General features: G+C 35.0%; 2 protein-coding genes across 7 annotated transcripts; both read right to left on the bottom strand.

Moving 5' to 3' along the window:
• Positions 1–1,659: 1,659 nt before the first annotated feature.
• LOC7478556 (neutral ceramidase 2) lies at positions 1,660–8,309 on the bottom strand. 2 transcript variants are annotated; one of them, XM_052450326.1, is made up of 10 exons: positions 8,079–8,309; positions 7,604–8,006; positions 7,297–7,505; positions 6,369–6,713; positions 5,317–5,581; positions 4,950–5,220; positions 4,719–4,844; positions 3,627–3,690; positions 2,769–2,938; positions 1,660–2,384 (listed from the first exon to the last, which is right to left on the bottom strand). In XM_052450326.1, the coding sequence occupies exons 2-10, from the start codon at positions 7,945–7,947 to the stop codon at positions 1,836–1,838; spliced, it is 2,343 nt and encodes a 780-aa protein (XP_052306286.1). In that variant the 5' UTR covers positions 7,948–8,006; positions 8,079–8,309; the 3' UTR covers positions 1,660–1,835. The 2 variants fall into 2 exon arrangements, with proteins under 2 accessions (XP_052306286.1, XP_052306285.1); XM_052450325.1 differs by having other exon boundaries at positions 7,604–8,309.
• A 1,918-nt stretch (positions 8,310–10,227) lies between these two features.
• Positions 10,228–25,593, bottom strand: LOC7478558 (uncharacterized). 5 transcript variants are annotated; one of them, XM_052450323.1, is made up of 4 exons: positions 24,756–25,593; positions 23,934–24,674; positions 23,489–23,628; positions 10,228–10,527 (listed from the first exon to the last, which is right to left on the bottom strand). In XM_052450323.1, the coding sequence occupies exons 1-3, from the start codon at positions 25,383–25,385 to the stop codon at positions 23,521–23,523; spliced, it is 1,479 nt and encodes a 492-aa protein (XP_052306283.1). In that variant the 5' UTR covers positions 25,386–25,593; the 3' UTR covers positions 10,228–10,527; positions 23,489–23,520. The 5 variants fall into 5 exon arrangements, with proteins under 5 accessions (XP_052306283.1, XP_002299836.3, XP_052306278.1 ...); XM_002299800.4 differs by lacking the exons at positions 23,489–23,628; positions 23,934–24,674; positions 24,756–25,593 and adding exons at positions 12,622–12,761; positions 13,178–13,936; positions 14,019–14,866; XM_052450318.1 differs by lacking the exons at positions 10,228–10,527; positions 23,489–23,628 and adding an exon at positions 12,470–12,761.
• Positions 25,594–25,815: the final 222 nt, after the last annotated feature.

Raw genomic sequence — 25,815 nt, 5'->3', positions numbered from 1 at the left:
TTTTCCACCACTTATGACAGTGAAAGCAGGGACAGGAAGAGTCAGGTTGGTTTTGCCAGAAAGATCATAAATGTCTTTGTAAAGTGGAAGCTGGTATTTCAACGGCAAGATTTTCAAAGAAGTGCACAAAGTGCCGATCCAAGTACTATATTAATTAATTAATTATCTAAAATAAAAGGCATCATCCATGCCTCCTTTTCTGCGGCTCCAGCTTTGCATGCAGCAATTGCAACTGCTCACATAGCATTTGCTCCAAGTTCACCCTGCGGATGACTCAGAGTAAGAAAAAGGATGCCTTACAAGATGCCAGCATTTTAAAAACTTGAACAACAATCATTTCCAGATTGCAGATCTTCTCGCATGAAACCTAAGGTTGAATCTTGAACTGACAATCTATGCTCAGTACAAAGGCCATCAGATGTCCCCACAAAGATGTCAAAAGGGGCACAACGTATGGATGTTTAATCAAGTTTGAGGAAATATTAAACAAGCCTACAGTAATAAGGATTTGAAAGTTGATATTTCGAAACCATCTAACTTCAAAAGTACTGGGAGAACCTTTCTCCACGCCGGTTGGATGTGAAAAGCATGGGGTTAAGTCCACATATTATTAATACACAAATAACTTTCTTAATAACTTTCTTGCATGGTTGTCTATTGGGATAAATAGACAAAAGCCACAACATTTCTCTTCCATTTGCAAGAAACCAGACATATTTGCATGCAACACAGTAGATTCCATCCAGAATCAACTAGATTCAGAACTATCATCCTGTGTGACAATGTGTCAAAGGTTAACAATTGGTCATTAAAGTTTTATGTTGGTGGAAAGAACTGATGCAAAGCAAACATGTGATTACACTGATCAAAGACAGGGAAGAAAAGAAAGCATAACCTTGTTTTCTGTTTTATCCAAGTCTATCATGGCCTGATCAATTTGAGACTGAAGTGCGGGGTCCATATCAATCAACGCTTCAGAAATCTTCTCATTAATGTTCTTAACAGCTCTACTCACACTGTTTCCAAGATACCTTCCTTTATCCCCATCTCGCAGTTCAACAGCTTCATAACTAGGACTGAGTGGTCATTAATCGAAATCACTCACCACACAAGATTTCATTTTTTTTTAAAATGAAGGGGCTGCTAGGCTCTAGAAATTGAAAAGAAAATAAAGATTGGTGTTGCCCACATGCCAGAAACATCACCGCTAGGAACAGAAGCACGGAAGCTGCAAACAAGTCAACTTTTACGAGAGCGCACATACTTGTCTAGGTATTCCTGCACCGACATTTCGATTCTTCTTCTTCCTCAACTCTTATACGGAGAGAGAGAGAAAGAGTCTGAAATTTATGCAACGAGAGAGAGAGAAAGAGAAATCGGAGCTTCCCTGCTCTTGAAAATTAGGAGAAATCTGAGAATTGGTGGAACCTTTTCAAAGTCTAACTGCTTGATTCTTCCTTGTGATGAATTGGTGTAACTATTCAAGCCTAGCTAATTTAGGGTTTTCCCCGAGATTCAAAAGGGGTTATCGTTTGATGGCAATTTAGAAACGACGTGTCGGTTAGTCTCAAAGATCTTTCAATTTCTTGTACGCTTTTCGCTGATGAACGACCATCTTTTTACACAGGATTAATGGTCAACCATGGTTTCCTCCAGGCATTACAAAAACTAGCTGGATTAATTAAACATGTTAAAGATAGCTACAGGGATTCAAGAGTTTATTAGCAAGTGTTGCCCCATGCCAGCCATCTGTCGTGCAAATATATTTTTGTGTAAGAAAAGGAATAGTACAAGGACAGGAGTAGCGTGTACATGTACAAGAACAGCATGTTTTATCATGTTACGACGAAAGCACTAGATGAACCGGTGAAATGGCTGATAGAACCTAGAAGGCCCTTTGCAGCTCCAAAATGTCTTATTCTATAGACACCGGGGCTGGCAGATTGCGGGATCCTCCATTCTATAGTTGCTTGACTACGAGTACTTAATTTTGAAGGTCTCGACCACTTGAAGCGAAGGCAGAAATCATCATCATCATAAGCTGGGAACCAACTATCCTTTCCTTGGAGGATCTCCACAAGGGAAAATGTACCTTCTGTCATTAGGTCATTCCTGGGGCAAGCTGACCAGAAAACAACTGTGACCGTATCACCTCTTTTGAATGTGGAGTTCTGGGGGACATCAGAGCTGCAATCACCAAAATTTACACCAGGAGGGGTTGCGTCCATTACAACTGGTGTAAGTAAGCTTATTTGTTTATCCAGAAGATCTGGGGGTTGTGGACCAGGCTCAACAGATTGGCCAATGGCGAGAGCAGTTGCAAGCTTCTTGAACTCCTGGATATAGGCACTGAGAGTGTGTGGACCAAAGAGTGTGGAGGCACCCTGGAAACAACATCAATTTCATGAACAAGCGATTATAGAGGTAAAAAATAACGCCACATAATTCCTTAACGAAAGCCCATGACTGTCAATTTAATCTTGCACGTTTTCCCTTAATAATTCATTCTGACATGGCATGGAATAATGGTATAGAGATCATCCAATACCAGTCATAAGGATGATGCTTGAAAACCTCAAGACAACTTCCAATTTAGAATCAGATGGCAACCTAGTTTTGCTAATGAACCAACTTCCCATGCATGTAAAGCTGCCTAATGTATAGCTTTCTGATTGTCAAAACTACATATCTCAGCTATTAAATTTCACAGTGATTTTTTTCCTAAGAAAGAAAACGATTCATGCATCTGTCATTAATTATTCACTTACCTCATATCTCTGCACTTCATACTCTTCGAAAGTGGTCACATACTGTGAATAGGTATTAGTCAATCCTGCTATAACAACGTGAATATTACTATTAAACTCACTATTCCCAGAACTCATGAGCACTGTCTTGACAGCATCTTTAAGACGCCTCCCAGCCATTGTTGTAAATTCTGTTTGAAACAATCATGCAGAAAAGCCATGAACTCATAAAATCATTTGGTCGAAGCATATAATCATAGAAACAATGCATGGAAAGTAAATTCAACAAAAAATCATCATCAACCAGTTAAATAGCCCACCAAATCAAAACAAAGAAAGAATGACTCCTAGCATGTTTAATGCCAGAATAATGTTCCTACACTAATCAGAATGCAAAGAAGAGTTAGGGAACTAAAGATTTGGCACGGGCTGCGCTATGAACTTTGCCTGTTTGGCACTTGGCAGGGCTGGCCCCGTCTCAACATGAAATTGGACTAGCCTGAAGCAAAATGTAGTTTTATATATTCCACGGGTATTTCTTTTGCATAGTGTAATTTCAACCCGCCATGCAACCTGTCCATTTACACAAGTTCATTTGAGCCCGACCAGACTTTTTGACAACAAAAGGTTGGACATTACTGGGGATGACTAGACATCATCCATCCCAGCCTGAGCAACCACCTTAGCAGTGTGCTCATCACCACCATTTGGAGAAATACAAAAAACCTGTTCTTAGCATTTTCTATAATTCATGGCTATAATATTAGCAGTTTCTTCATCCATTCAATTTCAGAGCTTAGTTTGATTGTAAAACATGAATCTGCAAATGGAAGCATTAACCTTACATGAAAGGAAAAAGAAAGAAGCAATGAAAGGTACCTCCAGGTACACTGAGGATGACTAACTGCCCGATACGGAGAATTTGGATTGGAAGTATTGAAGGCTGCATGATCCATGAACAATCAGTTTGGTCAGTAGTAAAGTAACAGTGGTTCCAAAATCATCTGCATGAAAATAGTGTCACTAATAGGAATGTCAGACACAAGAAAAAAAGATATTTTTTTCTCTTTACACGAACGGGCAAACATTAGCATTCCTATCAGTAGAAAAATAGGTACAGACAAAATAGGCAGACATGCATGCCAGAAGACCTCAACAATCTTTAAAAACTTCGAATCATGAAAAACAAACTATCTTTGAAAAAAAAATAAGGAATGCTGCATATAAGATGGAAGGAATCCTTCAAAGGAATGTTATTTGGGTACATCCAATGTGTGATGCCATCACATTATTTTAAGGTGTGATTGAGACTTCATGGACATGCATTAAGGAATTCTTTGTGTTTATTACAATGGCATCAACCAAAAATATTCAGCATAGCTGGAAAACAAACTTGGATTGCATTATGTGCAAATTGATGAAGCAAAACACTTGTTTCAGTTCCAAATCATTTGTACATTGATTCCATATTCAATTCCAAAATAAAAGACAAGAAACTGAAAAAACCCTTAGGAAAAGATAATCAAGTTATTTTGATAACACCATGCCATTCTCGTAGTTAGCACAACACCAACCAGTCAATCTGTGCACACATGTGAACAAGCACAGAGGTTGCTGCTATAATGTCCAGAATCAAGAAATTCTACCCATTATTGCTAATTGACGAGGCCATACAGTTAACTATACCCAATCCCAGTTTTAATTTCTTTGATGTGAGAGAGAGAATTTGAACACTCAATCTACAACACTGAACATAAATCAACAGGCAGAAATTCAATTTCATAAAAAAATAAAAGAAACAAATTAGAACTAGAACTGAATCAACAGTTTACCTGATCCAGCTATTAAGTTACTTATCTTAAGTTTTTTATGATGAAATTTTGGAGCAAATACAGCATCAACTTGGTTAGAAACTTTTGAAAATAACCCCATTCTACTAGTGTAAGATGTACAAAAAAGAAAGCAACTCACTGCCCAATCATATGGTTTCTTCATTTCACCAGTATCAAGCAAGATAGGCTTTGGATGCTGACAATCAACTTGTTCCTTTCCTGGTGTTTTTAAGAAGTTGCGCACAAGTCTCCAGAAGGCATTTCCCTGATATAACATGACAGCAAACAACAATCAAGAGAAATAGGCAGCCACTGAATATCATGACTGAATACAATGATATAAGGCATAAAAATTACAATCACAGGTTACCTCGTTATCTCCTTGCTTGAAATCAAAAGCTCCAGGTCCATCTGTTGTTCCTGCAGCAAATGCAAAACCCATTGCAGCAGGACATGTTTTTACTACGTCAGAACCTCCTCCCTGTTTAGGAAGTGTCACTTCCAGCTGGGAAAAGTCTACAAAAGAGTGGCGATGATCAATCTTTCCATTTAATTTCTCAGATGCTGTGTTGAAAAGATCCACAGCTTTTCTGAATTGCCTCTCTCCAATAATACGGGTACTTTCAAATTCATCAGGATAACTGCCAGGTTAGGTTCAAAAAACAAATTAGCATTCTAACAGGGTCAAAGGCAAGTATTTTACTATCAAAAACATTGGATGGCACAAGATTCAGTACCCTGGTCCTCGGCCATAGCACAACTCGTTCTTCCCACCGCAGGTACTGTGATTGAAGTCACAAGGCAGTCCAGTGTCTATACAGAAAGTTCCAAGCACATTGGGGCTAACATCACCACAGTTTGATTGACAAAATGCAGAAACAAATCCAGGTTTGTCAGCTTGCCTGAGAGCACTCCTGACACGCTTTGCAATGCTAAGAATCTTGGTTGCTGGTTGACCAGAAGAAGACTGGAAGGATGCTGCGAGCTCTAGGAGCTCATGGTCTGCAATAGACAGATATCAAAAGTTAATGGACGAAGCTATTTATCCCTTTCCATATTATTCTAATCTAGTAAACAACATGCAGAACATTTGTTGCTATGCTGTAGTTCTCATATCCTTCAAATTCCCTGTCGCAACTGTGCAACTTGACAGCAGGCTGGATCTGGTCACAAGATATCAGATCCAAGATGCATACTCTATGGTTGTAAGTAATTGAAATACTTCAAGTGGTCCAGTGTTATCACTTATTTTGATTTTTCTTTTGTATAAAGCACTGATTTTTTTTTTCAATAGCAACTTAACCTCATTATAAGGTAGAAATTCAGGCATCTGACAAGCACAGAGCTGGTGATGAGGTTAGTTAACTGAATGGAAACCCAGTATCATCTTATTAATTTTTTCCGGAAATAAAAAGGGCAGTGAGAACTGAAATATGAATAAACTGCTATGGTATAATGGTTTTCCATTAATTATATTTGTTTCATTGTATATTTTAATCCAGAAATTTTTATCCTTAAAGATAATGTGATTACATTGAATTATACAATTCTAAAATCCATACGCCTCATGCACTTTTTTAGTGTCAAATGACAAGACAGAGGCTTCTGCATAACATGTTGAGTTAAACTCACATGGAAGAGAATTGTGCACTTGTTTATGGGAAGACTAAAAACTCTAGCAGCTAATATAAAGTGCTTGTCTGAAACCTTAAACCAAATAGGTTGGTAACTATCTTTTTACAAATTACTCTACCTTGACTGAAAACAAAAAGGGGGGAAAGCAACTTACGATTGTCATGCAAGTCTGGGATAATATTTGAGATTCTTCGAGGGATTCCATCAACTACACTTTCATCAGAATATGAGTTTCCAATACCATTCTGCTGAAACCAGTCTTCCATAAATCGCGCTGCTGCCCCCTTGTTATCCCCACTTATCAAAGAGTTTGTACGGCTCATAGAAGTTCCATGGGTTGCAAACCAATTGAAGCTACCCACTGGGCCCCACTCAGTATCTACAAACTTCAGAAGGGTCATTTCTGTGTCAACATCGTACTTGTATCTGCTGCGCTCTTCTGCAGGATTATTAAGATATGCACTAGGGCTGCGATTTGCTCCAGCATCTAAGATCTCTCCTGTAAGTATGAAGACGAAACCTCTCTAAGTTTATATTAAGCAATATGACAACCACACCATGGCCCTTACCAAAAAAAAAAAAAAAAGTGAAAAATAACAACATTTGCAAAGAGATCATAGAGGCATGGGTGCGAAACAGCACATGGTACATCTATAAAGGCAACAACAAGAAGTATATGGATTCCAGGTTCTAATCCAATTATCGATTAAAAGTACAGCACAGGCTAAAATGAAACCTGATGAAGGAAATATGAAGCTCTTTAGATGTAGATGGTTATCATTTTCCAAGAATGCCACAAAATTGAAAGACTAAGATTTGTTAGGCTTTTCCCAAAAACTGCCTCTATGAAAGATAACCAATGAAATAGAAATAAGAATCTGCAACACTAAGTTTCTAAGACCAAGATGGTAACTTGTAAAACTACTGATATGATACATTAATGTAAAACCAAGGTCATAACACGAATCACCCATTAGCAAAAGTCAAAAGCCAAGCAAGCACTTTCTCAGCATTTTAAATGACAGTTTCCCTTTACCCATTAGCAAATTCATAACCCGCAAAAATCATATATGTTCCCTTACCCTTATTCACCAAAATCGTTCCAGGATGGAGATTTTCATGAGCTTGAATTATGCATTTCTCAATGCCATCAACAAGTGCATCGAATGATTGACGCACAAATCCAAGAGATGTCACAATGTACACAACATACTGAAGATAGCCCCCAGGACCAGCATGAGAGTGAATGCCACTGATAGCAACATTATTCTCAGTATAAAGGTCCCCATACCTGCAATACAGGCAAAAAGACTCTTTTAACTTTTACACTTTACTAACATCAAAACATAGCTCAAATGATCGTAATCAAAATGCAGAAATGAGAACTACCTTGCCTTCAACCTCTCAATAACTTTAATAGTGACAAGTTGAGAGGCCATACAAGCATCAAGATTAACAAACACAACACGGTTCCCTTTAGGCTCGGCCACAATAAAAGCACGAGCACGCAACCTGAAGTGAACCCCAGAAGCAATCTGGTCTGTGTTAGCATAACCCATCATGTTAACATCAGCAGCTGGTCCAGTGATGTCATAGCTTCCAAGCCCAATTAAGTAGTTGGGATCAGATAACACTACTCTACTATTTAGCAGCAACAGCAGCAAGAACACCAAAGAAATCAAGAGCCAAAATGGTCTTTGAAGATAAAGATTAAACGCGGAAAACAACTCCATCTTGACACTAACAAGAGGAACGGAAGAGCCAATGATCAATTCATTCTTGTCATTATCCCCGCAAGAAAGATACGTGATCAATTATAGACTAACAAAAGACAGCAAGATTTGGAGAAGACAGGAAGTGTACCAGGATTTGTGAAGCGAGGTTGTTAGAAGGAGAAGAGGGGCATGACATGTGAATGTTTTGAAGAGAGAGCGAGCCTACCTGCTATTCTTATTAATGGGGTCAAAGCAAAGAACGTGCGTTTCGGTTTGGTTACGGGAAGGGAAGACACAAGCCGGACAGCGATGGCTTGTCGTCAGTTCCTATTATTGTTTTCTTGTTTATGCTGAAGAGTTTTCCAAAATCAAAAGTGCTTGATGGATTCATGAAAATTCCGTGCTGCTTTCTGTTTTGAAATTATATGAATATAATATATGTCGTCATGTGGATTTGGGTCTTGGATCCTCCCATTTCCATCCTTTGGATATATGGGCGATAATGGGTTATCGTTTTATTTTTTATTTTTCTAATCAAAGAATTAGTCACTTCTTTTTTTTTTCTGCTTTTTTCCAAGCTTTTTTCTAGTTATTAAAAAAGTTTTGAAAAATTATATATATATATATATATATATATATATATATATTTTAAATGGAGCATGATGTAAAAGCTTTTAATGACATATATTATCAAATATCATAATAGAAACAATTAATAGCAGGTGCATATTTGTTTTTCAGTAAAAACAGTATTTAAAAAAAAAATTAATTTTTTTTAGAGTTTTTAGATTTTTTTATAAGTTAATGTTAAAAATAAATTTTAAAAAATAAAAAACTACTATTTTAAATAAAAAATATTTTAAAAATAAAATTATATACATGACCGAAGTCACAATTTTTTCACAAATACTTTGAGCATCCATTAAATAAAAATGGGTGTATATTTTCACATTGCTTTTAGACAATTAAAAAAAAAAGTAACTCAAAACTTTCACACTGCGACATGTTAGAAATTTTTGAAATGAGGTTAGTGTCATTACAAAAATGTACTAGCAAGGGGAAATAACACAAAAATTTAGGTGGGACAGGTTGCAACACATTAAAATTTCGACAAAATAACTATTTAAGAGATAGTCTAATTGTAAAAGCTTAAAATTAAAAAATTTGTTTCATTTATGGTTTCAGGTTCAAGCCTTGTAATTACTCATATGATGATCACTGGAGGCTTACATGATCATTAATTTCAGGATATATGGGATTAGTCAAGGTGCGCGTAAACTGGCTCGAACACCTACATTAAACTAAAAAAAAAAAATTACAACAAAGATATGGCAAAATTATGTTTTATAGCCTGTTGTGTGTTTTAAAAGTTTTTTAAAAAGAATTAATTTTTTTAATTTTTTTAATATTATTTTTTTAGATTATTTTAATGTACTGATATTAAAAATAAATTTTAAAATATAAAAAAATATTATTTTAATATATTTTTAAATAAAAAATACTTTAAAAATTTAATATCAAATAATTACCCTGGAAAACGTGGTATAGATTGTTTTAATTTACTTTCTAAGGAAGAAATCGTCCACTGATATAGAGGCTGCAAAGAGACAAGATAGATCCTTTCCGACATAGCGTGGCAGGCAGGCAGCTAACTCCTTCCAAATCGTAAAGGCAATGTTGCATTGACAGGCAGGCCTTTTTCTTTTTGTGCTGACAGGCCATTTTGTTCCTACCTCAAATGCACGATAGATACCTGTCTGTCTATTATTTCCTGCTGCTTTCGAATTGATTTTTAAGATCTGAAGTTAAATTATTGCTATGTTGAGGCTCTATCTTTCCCGTGCTTCGATAATTCATCATGAGAATCATCTAGAAGAGACCTGTGAACTCACCCTTGTCGTACAAAAACTTACCCTGGAATACCAAATTATTGTTAAAAAAACAAGGGATCAACTTAATTGTCTGCCATGAAAGCTCAAGGCAGTTCCAAAAGCTGTTAAGAAATCAATATGTTAATATTGTTCGAGGCTTGGAACATATCTAGATTGAGTCCATATTATATTAACCTCTTGCAGTAGAATACTTGTGCAAACATCCTTACAAGCAAAATTGTGGTTCAAGACCAAACTACGAAGGATAAATTTAACACTGCAATGACTTAAAAAATGCTCATCTGGATCATTGGCAATGGCCAGATTTGGCATCTTTTGGCTGTTAGGGATGAAGACATCGGTCAGAGCAGATTCCGATACAAAAGAAGCTACCATAAGACGGAAAGCCCGCAGAAATAGACAGGAAAAAGAAAAAAGAAATATACTTATCACAGAAACATGTACATCCTTATCAGTCTTGACAAGTTAAAGAAAAACACAGATTCATCTTACTTTGCCATATAGATAAACAAGTGATGGTGGTGGAATGCAGGCTAGCGAACCAGTCATGAGCCATGATGATGGTGTGGACACTATAGCAGTCTGGCAATATTCTCAAGTTTTTGCTGATGAAGGAATATTGGCTAAGGGTTATTCGCATATCGATAAAGGAAGCTACCAAAGATGTGAAGCGTGCAACACAATGATATTCTGGGGAGATCAATCACTGAAACAGAGAAATCCATATCGTAGTTATATTCGGGTTGTCATAAGACCATGTACTTATAACGCAGACAACTCGATATCCCATGCATTCTGCATTCTCTGTCTCAGGTAGTGGTACAAGTAAATGAATGGTATGGCAGCAATGTAAAGTTTCTAGCCCCTGAGGCTTGGGTTATAGCTTCGTATTGTTGACAACAATAACTAGAAAGGGAAGAGATAATATATCTTGTGTTCTGGCTGTAGCACTACAGAGAAGTTTCAGGACAATAACAACACAATATTGGCTGCGAAGTTTTTAAAAAACAGTAGAAAAACACAGATTATTTCCTAGTTTTGAAATTCCTTCGTATCAGAAACCTGATTGTGCTCAGTAAAAAATTTATTAAGAATAGGAAATGACAATTTGGAGGAGATAACATTGCCTTGCAATTTAATTGGAATTTTAAACAATTTCCAAGTAAGAGATTCAGGTTATCTGATCTGAAAGTTTCTGTTTCCATTTATCACCAAATATGTTTTACATACACTGAAGTACCAAGGCATCGATGTTGTGGATTTCCACAGGCATAGTTATGTTTCCGGTTTTTATGGTTGAAGGTATTTGTTATTGACTGACCTCCAATTCAGAGATAAAAGAAGCTGTCATGCACGAGACGTTCGTAACACGAAATTTGCAGGGAATTGAATGTTAAAACAACTCCCATTTCCAATCTATAGTCGAGGAGGTGGTGCAAGTCACCCCAAGGGACAGCTGATTGTTAATTACGAGGGAGCCTGATGATTATTCAATTAATTAATGATTCTGGCGTGGGACACCAAACAAAAAAATTAAAACCGGGAAAAAAAAAAGTTTTTCAAGAAAAGCTGAGAAGAAAAAGCAAAAATAATAAAAAAAAGGGATTGGAGATATGCAAAGTCTGTAATATTTTCATTAATCATCAAAATTGTTTAGCATTTAGAGTGGCCTGCTGTAGGAAAAACTTTCGTCGTGGGTGCTATAAAGAGCTGTCGTGGGTTTTGGTGGTTGTTGGCTGTGATCAGTGTTGAAGGCAAGCTGTGACCGGCGTTTTCCAGATCGCGGAGTTTTTGATGATGAACAGTGAAAGCTGAATAGTGAACAATTTTCAATTTTGTTTTAAGATCAAACCAGATCTAGGGTTTAGCATAAAATTGTGGATCGTTTAATTGTAAGAACAATTAAAAATCAAGCTCTTATACTAAATTTGACGCAGGACAGCAAACAAAAGAATTAAAACCGGGGAAAAAAAGAAGCTTTTAAAGAAGAAGCTGAGAAGAGAAAGCAAAGAAAAAGAAAAAAGTGGATTGGAGATATGCAAAGTCTGCAATATTTTCATTAATCATCAAAACTGTTTAACATTTAGAAAAGTGAGATATAATTACTAAAACTTTAACTAGAACAAGCATTTGGGCTTATGGCCCACTAAATAAAATACTCAACAATAATTAAATCAAACCCAACAAGTAAAACCAAATTAATAAACCTTAACTAAAGGTTCATATAAATTAAACTCAAAAACATAAGTTAAAGCCCAATTTCTCAATGGTTTGGGCTATTCTCCATCGTCTATGATCATACGCGTGTGTAAACAATGTTTCCGGTTCGGTGTCCCCATCACATTCGTTATGAAAAGCTTACAAAATAGTCCAGACTAACTTAAATACTGTTTGTGACTTCATCATAGATTGCAGAAGGAGATAGCAGTAACGCTGAATAGATATTTAGAATTTTAAGAAAAATTGAGTTTCCTCGGGAAGGGATAATTTCTAGTGTATGCTTTGCCACCAAGTGAGAGTTTTATTCGGTGTGGTTCAAGTTACTCTCTGCCTACCAATTTGGAGTCAAATTTATCTTGTCTGAAACTGCAAGCCCTTTCTAAATTGTGTTTCCAGGCAATTATACGCCCAAGTAACGAGTCAAAAGAGAAAACAACTATAGTTTAGGTATTATGAAGCAAAAGCAGCACCTTAATTCGACTTACATGAAAGACTTGAGAATCAATAATACTCGTAAACATGACAGACTATCTATCACATTAATAAAAAAAACCAGGTTCAAGATGACCAGAAAACATACTTGATCAATTAAGCACACAGATGTCGTCAAGATTATTCTTTCAGAACATCGGAAATTAAGGCATCTTTTGGCATCTTACGTATGAAGGTATCAGTAAGAGCAGATTCAGATACAAAAGAAGCTGCTAAGAGACGGGAAGCCTGCAGCAGAAAAAGAAAATGCCCATCAAACCAATATTCCTGTTTGAAGGGACTGTTATGATGCGAATTTTAACAGGCGTATAAAGGAGTAAGAGTTGATAGAATGGAATGGTTTCCATCTAGAAAACTAGATAGCACCATTTGAATATTTTTTTTCTTGGATAACTTACAAATGCCATTAACATAAAAGGATCTTAGAAGAACAGGTAAAATAGTTTTTATGCCACTTCTATCCTATAAATCTGTTTGGTTGAATAAATAGAATAAAAAAAATTAATAAACTTACAGTTCTGAAGACAAAATTACAAAGACATAAGCTTGAAGTTGACAGGCATGATTTTTCTTAAGAGCTTTATAATTAAATATTAAATATCATGGCTAATAAGAGAGTGCAGAAATTAGTTAGTTTGACTTACCTCTTCTCTGCCAACTTGAACCTCGCAGTCATAGATGTCATTGAAAGGTATCTTCAATTTTTCCAGTAAAGATAGTTCTGAGACAGGCGATATTGGTGTAACAACAAGATCGTCACTTACCGTGAACATTGCAGGATCTAGCAAAAATCCACCACCTTCTGTGCCCTCTTTGTAAGGTGATTTGGGATCCATCATAGTTAAAAGTGGGAGTGTAGAACCGCCAGGACATTTGCTTTCAGTTCTTATTTTACCCTGAATAAAAAATTGGGAAGTAGAACCCCGTTCATAGTAGTACTGCTGGTTATCAACAGCTTCCTTAACACCTAGTGGCTGGTTCTTATAGCCAGAACCAGGTGCAATCTTAGGATTTAGAAGAATCTCTTTAATGTCATTTGACTTCAGGTATTTCCTAGCATCGAGATCAATGACACTGTCATATAGGTGGTGGATGGATCCTTTTGACTGTCCACCATGCGTTTCATTCATCAAATACCCAAGTGGAATGGTGAGAAAACTAAAAAGTAAATCAAGAAAATCTTTTGACGCTTCTGCGTAACATACCACTTTCTTGGATTTGCAAACCACAAGCCTAACAGACGTCTCACCATTTCTTTCTGATTGATGCTCTAGTTTTTCACGCAAAAGAGAGATTCTTTGAAGGGAATCTTCATTTCTTAACTCGGGAACTTCCTTACGAGCAAGCAAAACTTCGGTCAGAGGTGTCCTTGATACCAATGAGCACTCCAGCAGTTGCAAGACCTAAAAAAAAGACATTAAAATGGGTACCTGTACATAGCACAAGGCTAGACAATACTGCAACAGCTCATTTATTAGATCATACCTCTGTAAATCCAATGTCAAAAATCCTCTCCTCGATGTTACTTGTATCCACGACTCCAAGCTTTGTAAGAAGAGAAATGCTTGCTGAAGCTGATGCTGGCATCACTTGAAAACAGTCACTAACAACAAATCGGGCCAGTTCTTTAACAAACACTCCTTGATTTCTTTTGTTAGATCCACTATTGGATGGAGCCCGGCATGGTAGATTCAAAATACTGCTCATGGGACGTCCACAACCACAATAAAGATTTTTGTAATTACTCCACAACTTGTAGCCAGAATGAGTACACTCGGAATTCTCGCAACAAAAGACACTTGAAGTACCACTGCCATCAATTTTCAGTTTTAGGCTCTTACAATAAGCTGCAGCGGCATTACGAGGATGTAGTAACATGTCCTTGCATGCTTCAGTCCGGAAATACCTAACATCTATATTTTCAACACTTTTATATAAGTTGTTCATGCAAACAACCCCATTTGTCGGTGAAAGATTACTGATGAGATGGATGATTGTTCCCATGGGCATTGTCAAAAAGCTGAAAAGGATGTCAACAAAGAACTCGTCAGATTCAACAAATACAACTCTGTTGCTCTTCTTGTCCACAGATGCCTTCAAGCTAATGGTTGCCATGGATTGAGATGAAATGGTGTTCAAGCGAGCCAACCAGACACCTCAATCTGGAGTCAGGAGGTGGTGACTGTTGGTACAAATTTTGGGCAACAGCTCTGGTACCAATTGGTGGGTATGGATTCTGGGATACAATGGTGAATAAATAAAAGACAGTAGTCTTTTATTTAGTGGTGATACATGAAAATCACACCATAGTTAATGGTATTTCACACTCACACAATAAACACTCTTATTTTAGTAATATTTCTCACACCACTCATACCTAATCATAAATTAATATGATATTCTTTAATATCATATTATTATTTATTATATTTATATATAATATAGTTTATATATGAGATATTCAAGATGTAGTGGAGTAAAAAAAAAAAATCTTTTTCCTTACAGCTTTCTTTTTTGTAATAAAAAAATCGTTCTGAGTCCATGAGTTCACTGTTCGTTCGTTCAGATACATTTGCGTTGTGGATTCACACAGTCCACACCTCTTTCTTTTTTCAAATGTTTTCAAAATTCAAATAACAGAACAGTAAAAGGTGACACAAAGCTTCTCTTTCCCGAAAGCAAGGAGACAAAAATTTATGGACGACAAAACTTGGTGGATAAAAAGTTACAGCTCAGTACTCTTCTTTTCCTCCAGAAAAAAAAAAAAAAAGGCAGAAAACCCTTTTCCATCACCAACACACCAGCCCAAGCCACTGCCATCCATAAAACCCTAGCACTCTCTCCTTGAAGAAAAAATGCACAGGCTTGCCACCACCAGCTTATCCACCAGATAGCCATTGAATTAGCGGACGTTGAACAAATAGATTATTCAGTAATCAAGAACCAATGCAAAAACTCGTAAAATGTTTGGTTCTGGATGCAGGGATCGAGATGGGTTCTGCTATATATGTTGTAAGCTTCGGTTATATTCTCTAATTTAAATGAGTGGAATTCGGTCAAAAAGAGCCACATAACCTTTCACTTTCAAGTGGGGTTGTCTTAAAGTTGAATTATTAGGGTTCATAATGCTATTGATCATTACCCTATTCAAACTTCACAAGGAAGTTGAATCCTCGAAGCTAGCGTTAGAAAATGCTTGCCAATATTGCTGCTTACAATAATAATTAAGATGATATTAACCAATTATCAGGTGGCAGTACAGTGTTCTTACTGGGATCATTCATGCGTTTCGAGCAAGGTTGTATCACTGCTCTGCATGGACCTGCAGAAAGTATGCTATCGTTTAGATGAAGGGTAGTTCTTTGCAAGAAGATCAGCAGCCAATAGTAAGTGACACCCAACAAAATTTATCTAGAATTACACTCATTAATGAATAACTACAATTGCTTTTTAAAAAATTTAAATTTATTTTCTTTGCTTTATTTTTTTTTCTAGATGGATGCATTAATATTAAAAATAAATAAATAAATATTATTTTAATATATTTTAAAACAAAAAATAATTTAAAAAATAATTGTTATCACAATACCAATCATACTATAAAATAAACACAACCGATAACAAACTTTTAAAAAAAAATATTTTTGCGTTTTAAAATTGTTTTTAAGTAAAAAAAATTTTGTTTTTTCAAATCGTTTTAATATGAGATATAAAAAATAAAAAATATTATTTTAATATATTTTTAAATAAAAAATATTTAAAAAATCAATTGATAACACAACTTAAATTACTTTAAAATAAATACAACAGATTAGAGAACTTGTTGTCCAAAGGCAAGGAGGAAAGTAAAATGTGGATCGCTCTCTGTATTCCAGCCTATTATCCATTGCCAAACATGTCATTGCATATAAACTTTCACATGAGCCGTGACCAAATTTAATCATGGGCTCTGTTAGCTCAATTATGCTCCGTTTCGCATAAATTTCTTTTCCAGGATCAAATCATTGTGCTGATTTAAATTATGTCACATGCATTATAATTATAAATTATATTATATTATAAATTTTCATTAAATTAAAAAAATAAAACACATCAACCTTTCATTGTGTGTAACCTGTGAGACGGAATATGAATTCGCATAGTATTTGCTCTGTTTTATTTTCCCACTTAATTTGTTTTTTTTCTCAACTTGATCTTTCATGTTTAGCTAATTTTAGATTGAGCTATATGATTTGTCTCAGTTAATTCTGTGAGGGTTTTTTGAAATATTTTAAAAAATTTTGTGTTTTAAATTGATATCTAGCAAAATCAAATTCAATTTTTTTCATTAAACATAATTAAGACTCTAAGAATTAAAATTTTTCATCTTGATCCCTATTTTTTAAGTTCTTACACTTTAGTCCAGTGCTTCATTTTCTTCGTATTTTGGTCAATTATCTAGTAATATTTAAAAGGATGTTTTTTTTTTTAAATCACCTTGCATAACCTGAATTTGACCTTTATACAACATGATTGTATCCTTTAAAAATAACATGAATTTGACCTTGTCAACTCTAAAAAAATAAAAAAAATCAAACACACAAGCTTGTATTGGCAAAGCCCATGCGTCTTTTTTTTTTTTTTCATGGCATTGACATGCTTAATCTTCCATGCTCGCTTGCTCCCTTAGCCTTTAAAAAAAATATTTTTTTCCAACACCTTGTATCTAACTTGTTGAAAATAAAATTATTTAAAATATATTTGGTATATTAAAAATATATATTTTTTTTAGATTAGATTAATTAAGGATGTATTTTAAATATTACTAGATAATTGACCTGTTTTACTCTTCCGGTCAGAATATTTTTTTTTAATGTCAAAAAAATATCTTGGTGCTGTGAATATTTTTCTAGTAGCAAAAAAAAATTAAATTGTTTGGGAATTGATCTGATGTGACTTGATCGTCTTGACGAGTCTAAATACAATTCAGAAAACCGATAAAAATATAGTTTAATTTAAAATAAATATTTAAGGTGATATTTTTTAATAAACATCGAGAGAACAATATATTAAATCGATTCGGGTCATCTCGGGTTCACCTATCAACCCGTATACTAAGTCATGAGATCATGATAACACCATGAACAGTAAATCAAAACAAATTAGCAAAGTTTTTGAACCCGGCCCGGTCCAAGGCCCGGGTTCCGGGTTTTGACCAGGTCACCGGGTTTTGGCCGGGTCGGCTGGGTCAATTCCTATTTTAAAAAAAATTCAAAACGGCGTCGTTTTAGTAAAAAAAAAAAAAAGTCAACGGGTTGCAACCAGGTTTTTGACCGGGTTTTGCCGGGTCGCCGGTCAACCCGCTGGGTCACACCGGGTCATGGCTTATGCTATTTTTTCATCAACCCGGCCTGGTTCCAGCCCCGGGTCGACCCGCCGGGCCGGGCCGGGTTTCAAAACACTGCAAATTAAGAAGTTTAATTTTCAATAAATTCAATGTTAAAGGATGAAACTTAAAAAAATCAATTAAAAAATTAAAAAAATAATCTGGATCAACTTGGTTAACCTGACAAACCCGTGACCCACGTCATGAAACCGGGATAATATAATAGAAAGCAAATCAAAATAAATTATGGAATCCAATTTTAAATCAACTCAATATTAAAAGATGAAATTGAAAAAAAAATCGATTAAAAAAAAAGCACAAAAAAATTACTCAGGTCAACCATAGTTAACCTGCCAAACCCGTGACCCAAGTCATAAAATGAGGATAACCTCATAGAAAATGGACCAAAATAAATAACAAATCCTAATTCCCAATCAACTTAATTTTGAAAGACAAATTTGAGATAAAAAAAATCATAGGAAAATGGGAAAAACAAATTGAGTCAAACGAGTTAATTTATCAAACTTGCAGCCTGAGTCATAAATTTAGGATAATCTCATAGAAAGTAAATTAAAAAAAAATATGAAGCATAATCCACAATAAACCTAACATTAAAGGATGAAATTGAAAATGAAAAAAAAATATTGATCAAAAGGAATAACTATGGAAGTAAAAAAAACACTATTCAAGTGAATAGTCTTATGCGAGGAGAAATAGAGCGAAACCCTTTTTTCCTTTAGTTTTATACTAGATGGGTGGCCCGCGCTACCCTACAGGCCGAGTTAATTTTTTTCCAATATAAAAAAAAGATGTCTAGGCAATGGATAATAACCCGAGTCAACCCTAGTTAACTTAACAAATTTATCACCCTCTATGTAAGTCCGAGATAAAAAAAAATACTTTTAAAAAGTTTGAAGTTAAATCAATAAAAAAAATTGAAAAAAAAGCCGAGTCAACCTGATTAACTTGACTAACTTGTGATTCGGGATAACCCAACAAAAGAAAAGCGAAAAGAATCATAAAACTCAAGACCCAATAATCTAATGTTAAAGGATGAAATTAAAAAAAATTAAAAAATATAAACATAAAAAACCAAGTTAACTTGACTACCACGCGATCCACAATATGAAAAAAACTATTTTTTAAAAAAAGGCCTAGAAAAAAACGACCTAAGATAAATCAATAAAAAAACAAAACAAAAAAACTAAAGTTTACCCGAGTTAACTTGACTAATTTGCAACTTATGATAATCCCACATAAAAAAAGAAAAATAAAATAAAATCACAAAGAGCCTAATAACCAAATCCCAAAAGATAAAAATGAAAACAAAAATATCAACTTCGAGAAAGGATATGTGGGGAAAAAAGCTCAAGTCAATCCGGGTTATCTCGACTAACCCGTGACACGTAATATGAGACCGAAATAAAACAATTGATTTAAAAAAAAACATAGAAAAAAAAACCAAAGTTAAATCATAAAAAACAAGAACTCGAGTTAAAAAAAGAAGTTAACTTATAAACATAAAAAAAAACCAAGTTAACTCGACTACCCCGCGATCCACGATATGAGATCATGATAAAAAAACTATTTTTTTAAAAAAAAGCCTAGAAAAAAAATGACCAAAGCTAAATCAATAAAAAAAAATAATTAAAAAACAACTCAAGTTTACCGGGGTTAACTTAACTAACCCGCAACTTGTGATAACCCCACATAAAAGAAAGTAAAAAAAAATCACAAAGGCCCAAATAACCAAATCCCAAAAGATAAAAATGAAAAAAAAAATATCAATTTCAAGAAAGGATACCTTGGGGAAAAAAGTTCAAGTCAATTCGGGCTATCTCGATTAACCCGTAACATGTAATATGAGACTGGAATAAAAAAATTAATATTTTTATAAAAAAATCTAAAAAAAAAACCAAAATTTAATCAATAAAAAAAATTAAAAGAACTCAAGTCAAATCGAGTAAAAAAAAAAATTAACTTATAAGATCTAAAGTTCTTGTTTCAGGTTTGTATGAGTGAAGCATTGCTTAGCGACTCACCGCCAATTCAGAGATATGAAGTGCTCGTTTGGTAAAGTGGTTGCGGGTGAGGTTCACCCGCAGCCACGTTATTAAATGTTTGGTAACTAAAATAAAAGTGCTTTCAGTGGGTAGGATCCACATGGCACCGCAGGTTTCGAAGAAGCAGCATTTTGCTGCTTCTTGTCTGGGAAAAACATCAACAGTGGAGCATGGCTCCACTGTTCAGTGAATAGTGGAGCCATGCTCCACTATAGCACTGTTCACTAAGTGAACAGTTTTTTTATAAAAAATTTCAAAAAACCAGTGTGAGTGAATTAATTCACTCGCACTGTTCACATAAAAAGTTTAGGGTTTTTTTTTCCTGAAAAACCAGTGCAATTAATTGATTTCACTTGCACTATTCACGTGAACGTGAACAATATTTTTTGTTTGTTTTTTAAAAAAAGTAGTTTAAGGTTAATTAAATTTACTCGTACTGTAATCTCAATTTTATTCCTGATAATATTTTATCTAATTTTATTGCACGCTCAAAAAATCATGAAAACTGTAGTTCTTGTCAAATGAATTTTATACGTAATGAAATTGTAATTTTTTTTAAAAAAATTGAGTTTTATTTGAAAAACTAGTGTTTAATATTATTTAATAACACTACATAAATTAGAAAGATATCGCATGATGATGTAGCATTTGTGGAATTTGATCGCAATTCCAATTATGTTCTTGCCGGGTCCGACCCAGTTAAAAAAAATTCAGTTTTTATTTTTATTTTAATTGTGTTTTATTCAAAACATTAGAAGGATATTGCTTGATGACGTAACAAAAAATTCAGTTTTTGTTGTTGCGTGCTTAAGAAACCATGAAAAATATAGTCATTGTTGGATAGATTTCGTATGTGGCGACATTGTATATAGTTTAATGGAATAATAAAAAAATTTTGAGTTTAATAGAATAATAAAAAAAATTTGATATCAATATTATTTATTTCATAATGTAATAATAGTTGTTAAATCTACAATATTTAAATAACCTCAATTTGAAAAGTATTTTTTTAACCAAACACATTAAACTACTTTTTGTTCAACCTCAATTTCAACCACAGTTTTAACCAAACATATATTTTTCCAAATTAACCTCAACTAAAAATACATTTTATAAAATAATTTTTTTAAAACCATAACCACAACATCAATCGCAATACCAAACACACCCGAAGCCGTCAACGCAAGAAATTAATATACAGGACATCAAAAGGCGGAGCGACCATGTTGCATCCTGTAGTTGCTTGAATGGCATAGATGATTACAGGTGAACATGATGATTACAGGTGATGCTGCAGAGAAACCATTTCACCGTGCAGTTCAATTTCATTACAAGAAGCACAAAAATAGACTACACCAACTTAATAGTGTTTGTAACTTGACAAATTCCAGAAGCTCATACACTACTACAATGTATCAATCTAGCACCTGCTTCGATCCTTCCTCAAACTGGTTTGTTCCTTGTGTGTTTCAAAATGTGCAACTATTTGATTGTATAACTTTTAGTTATGAAAATTCAGCCACCCCAGCTAGCATCCAATATAAAGTCAAAATATTCTTTTGTTTTGGCCTGAGATTCGGAATGGATACCTTGATTTGGGCCCTGAAGAGGCTTAGTTCATACTCTGCGCAAATTTCAGAAATAAAAAAAGCTGCCAAGAGACGTGAAGCCTGCAACAAAAACACCTATAGATTGTTCTACCAGCTAGGGTCATGCTATGAATTGGGAATCATAATATCAGTCATAATTGCGAATTAATGTTTAATAGTACTTTCCATTTCCCCAATATTTACAATCCTCAAGAATGGAACAGGAATTTAAAGACAGAAATCCATTATCTAATTGCTTCTTACTTTAATTGTCATGCATCGTACCAAAATTCAAAACCTGAGAGCAGAAACAGCCTTGGAGAAAGACCATGGTGAACATCCTTCTTTATAGACTAGGACCAGAGACATTATTTACTCGAGACCTGAAAAGGCAGATTCATTTCCCTGGATTTTCCACTAGCCCTTGGGTGCATGTATATGCAATGAGAATGTGTAAATTGAGCCAATAGAAATATATTGTATAATGATATGTTTACTAGACTCATCTACCATTGCTATTCATTCAACATCTTAAATATACTATTCTTAATCACGTACCTCATAGCTTCCAAATTTCGCACACACACAAAAGAAACAAAAAACCAAAACCAACACCAATGAAACAATATTCTCTAGTTTTTGCTGATGAAGGAATATTGGCTAAGGGTTATCCGCAGATCGATAAAGGAAGCTACCAAATATGTGAAGCATGCAACACAATGATATTCTGGGGAGATCAATCACTGAAACAGAGAAATCCATGTTGTAGTTATATTCGGATTGTCATAAAACCATGTACTTATAGCACAAACAACTCGATATCCCATGCATTCTGCATTCTCTGTCTCAGGTAGTGGTACAAGTAAATGAATGGTATGGCAGCAATGTAAAGTTTTTAGCCCCTGAGGCTTGGGTTATAGCTTCGTATTGTTGACAACAATAACTAGAAAGAGCTGTGATTTGGAAGAGATAATATATCTTGTGTTCTGGCTGTAGCACTACAGAGAAGTTTCAGGACAATAACTAGACAGTATTGGCTGCGAAGTTTTTGAAAAACAGTAGAAAAACACAGATTATTTCCCAGCTTGGAAATTCCTTCGTATCAAAAACCTAATTGTGCTCAGTAAATGAACTAGGAATTTATTAAAAATAGAAAATGACAATCTGGAGTAGATAACATTGACTTGCGATTTAATTGGAATTTTAAACAATTTCCAAGTAAGAGATTCAGATTATCTGATCTGAAAGTTTCTGTTTCCATATATCACCAAATTATGTTTTACATACACTGAAGTACCAAGGCATCGATGTTGTGGATTTCCACAGGCATAGTTATGTTTCCGGTTTTTATGGTTGAAGGCATTTGTTATTTTGAATCTATAGTCGAGGAGGTGGTGCAAGTCACCCCAATGGGACAGCTGATTGATTCGAGGGAGCCTGATGATTAAATTTCAAGATGCTACCATTCAAATAATTAATGATTCGTTACGAAAAGCTTACAAAATAGTCCAGACCAACTTAAAATACTGTTTGCGACTTCATCATAGATTTGCAGAAGGAGATAGCAGGAACGCTGAATAGATATTTAGAACTTTTAAAAAAACTGTGTTTCCTCGGGAAGGCATGCTTTCTAGTGTATGCTTTGCCACCAAGTGAGAGTTTTATTCGGTGTGGTTCAAGAAACTCTCTGCCTACCAATTTGGAGTCAAATTAATCTTGTCTGAAACTGGAAGCCCTTTCTAAATTGTGTTTCCAGGCAATTATACGCCCAAGTAACGAGTCAAAAGAGAAAACAACTATAGTTTAGGTATTATGAAGCAAAAGCAGCACCTTAATTCGACTTACATGAAAGACTTGAGAATCAATAATACTCGTAAACATGACAGACTATCTATCACATTAATAAAAAACCAGGTTCAAGATGACCAGAAAATATACTTGATCAATTAAGCACACAGATGTCGTCAAGATTATTCTTTCAGAACATCGGAAATTAAGGCATCCTTTGGCATCTTACGTATGAAGGTATCAGTAAGAGCAGATTCAGATACAAAAGAAGCTGCTAAGAGACGGGAAGCCTGCAGCAGAGAAAGAAAATGCCCATCAAACACATATTCCTGTTTGAAGACTGTTATGATGCGAATTTTAACAAATGCCATTAACAAAAAAGGATCTTAGAAGAGCAGGTAAAATAGTTACTTTTATCCTATAAATCTGTTTGGTTGAATAAATAGAATAAAAATAAATAAACTTACAGTTCTGAAGACAAAATTAACCAAGACATAAGCATGAAGTTGACAGGCCTGATTTTTCTTAAGAGCTTTATAATTAATTAAATATCATGGCTAACAAGAGAGTGCAGAAATTAGTTAGTTTGACTTACCTCTTCTCTGCCAACTTGAACCTCGCAGACATAGATGTCATTAAAAGGTATCTTCAATTTTTCCAGTAAAGATAGTTCTGAGACAGGCGATATTGGTGTAACAACAAGATCGTCACTTACTGTGAACATTGCAGGATCTAGCAAAAATCCATCACCTTCTGTGCCCTCTTTGTAGGGTGATTTGGGATCCATTATAGTTAAAAGTTGGAGTGTAGAACCGTGAGGACAGATGCTTTCAGTTCTTATTGATGCGGGAAAATGCCATTCATAGTAGTACTGCTGGTTATCAACAGCTTCCTTAACACCTAGTGGCTGGTTCTTATAGCCAGAACCAGGTGCAATCTCAGGATTTAGAAGAATCTCTTTAATGTCATTTGACTTCAGGTATGTCCTAGCATCGAGATCAATGACACTGTCATATAAGTGGTGGATGCATCCTTTTGATTTTCCACCATGCTTTTCATTCATCAAATACCCAAGTGGAATGGTGAGAAAACTAAAAAGTAAATCAACAAAATCTTTTGACGCTTCTGCGTAACATACCACTTTCTTGGATTTGCAAACCACAAGCCTAACAGACATCTCAGCATTTCTTTCTGATTGATGCTCTAGTATTTCATGCATAAGAGAGATTCTTTGAAGGGAATCTTCATTTCTTAACTCGGGAACTTCCTTACGAGCAAGCAAAACTTCGGTCAGAGGTGTCCTTGATACCAATGAGCACTCCAGCAATTCCAAAACCTAAAACAAAGACATTAAAATGGGCACCTGTACATAGCACAAGGCTAGACAATACTGCGACAGCTCATTATTAGATCATACCTCTGTTACTCCAATGTCAAAAATCCTCTCCTCGATGTTATCTGTATCCATGACTCCAAGCTTTGTAAGAAGAGCAATGCTTGCTGAAATTGATGCTGGCGTCACTTGAAAATAATCACTTACAACAAATCGGGTTAGTCCTTCAACAAACACCCCTCGATTTCTTGCGTCAGATCCACTATTGGATGGAGCCCGGCATGATAGATTCAAATTACGGCTCATGGGACGTCCACAACCACAATAAAGATTTTTGTAATGACTCCACAACTTGTAGCCAGAATGAGTACAATCGGAACTCTCGCAACAAAAGAAACTTGAAGTATCAATGTCATCAATTTTCAGTTTTAGGCTCTTACAATAAGCTGCAGCGGCATTATGAGGATGTAGCAACATTTGCTTGCATGCTTCAGTCCGGAAATACATAGCATCTATATTTTCAACACTTTTATATAAGTTGTTCATGCAAACAAACCCATTTGTCGGTGAAAGATTACTGATGAGATGGATGATTGTTCCCATGGGCATTGTCAAGAAACTGAAAAGGATGTCAACAAAGAACTCGTCAGATTCAACAAATACAACTCTGTTGCTCTTCTTGTCCACAGATGCCTTCAAGCTAATGGTTGCCATGGATTGAGATGAAATGGTGTTCAAGCAAGCCAACCAGACAACTCAATCTGCAGTCAGGAGGTGGTGACTGTTGGTACAAATTTTGGGCAACAGCTCTGGTACCAATTGCTGGGTATGGATTCTGGGATACAATGGTGAGTAAATAAAACACACTAGTCTTTTATTTAGTGGTGATACATGAAAATCGCACCATATAGTTAATGGTATCTCACACTCACACAATAAGATTGTATATAGAGGTTGCTTGGTCGGTTTGGAAGCCTACACTTTTTCACTGATATATTAAAATAATATTTTTTTTGAAATTTATTTTTGATATTATAATATTACAATTATTTAAAAAAATTAATTTAAAATAAAAATAAATAATTTTTTTAAAAATAAAAATATCAACCTTAATTCTGAACAGAATAAATCATACTCTTCATTA

This window comes from Populus trichocarpa, chromosome 1, assembly GCF_000002775.5.
Source record: "Populus trichocarpa isolate Nisqually-1 chromosome 1, P.trichocarpa_v4.1, whole genome shotgun sequence".
Classification (NCBI taxonomy): Eukaryota; Viridiplantae; Streptophyta; class Magnoliopsida; order Malpighiales; family Salicaceae; genus Populus; species Populus trichocarpa.
The sequence above is the reverse complement of the archived record's forward strand: the minus strand, read 5'-3'. Positions and strand labels throughout refer to the sequence as shown.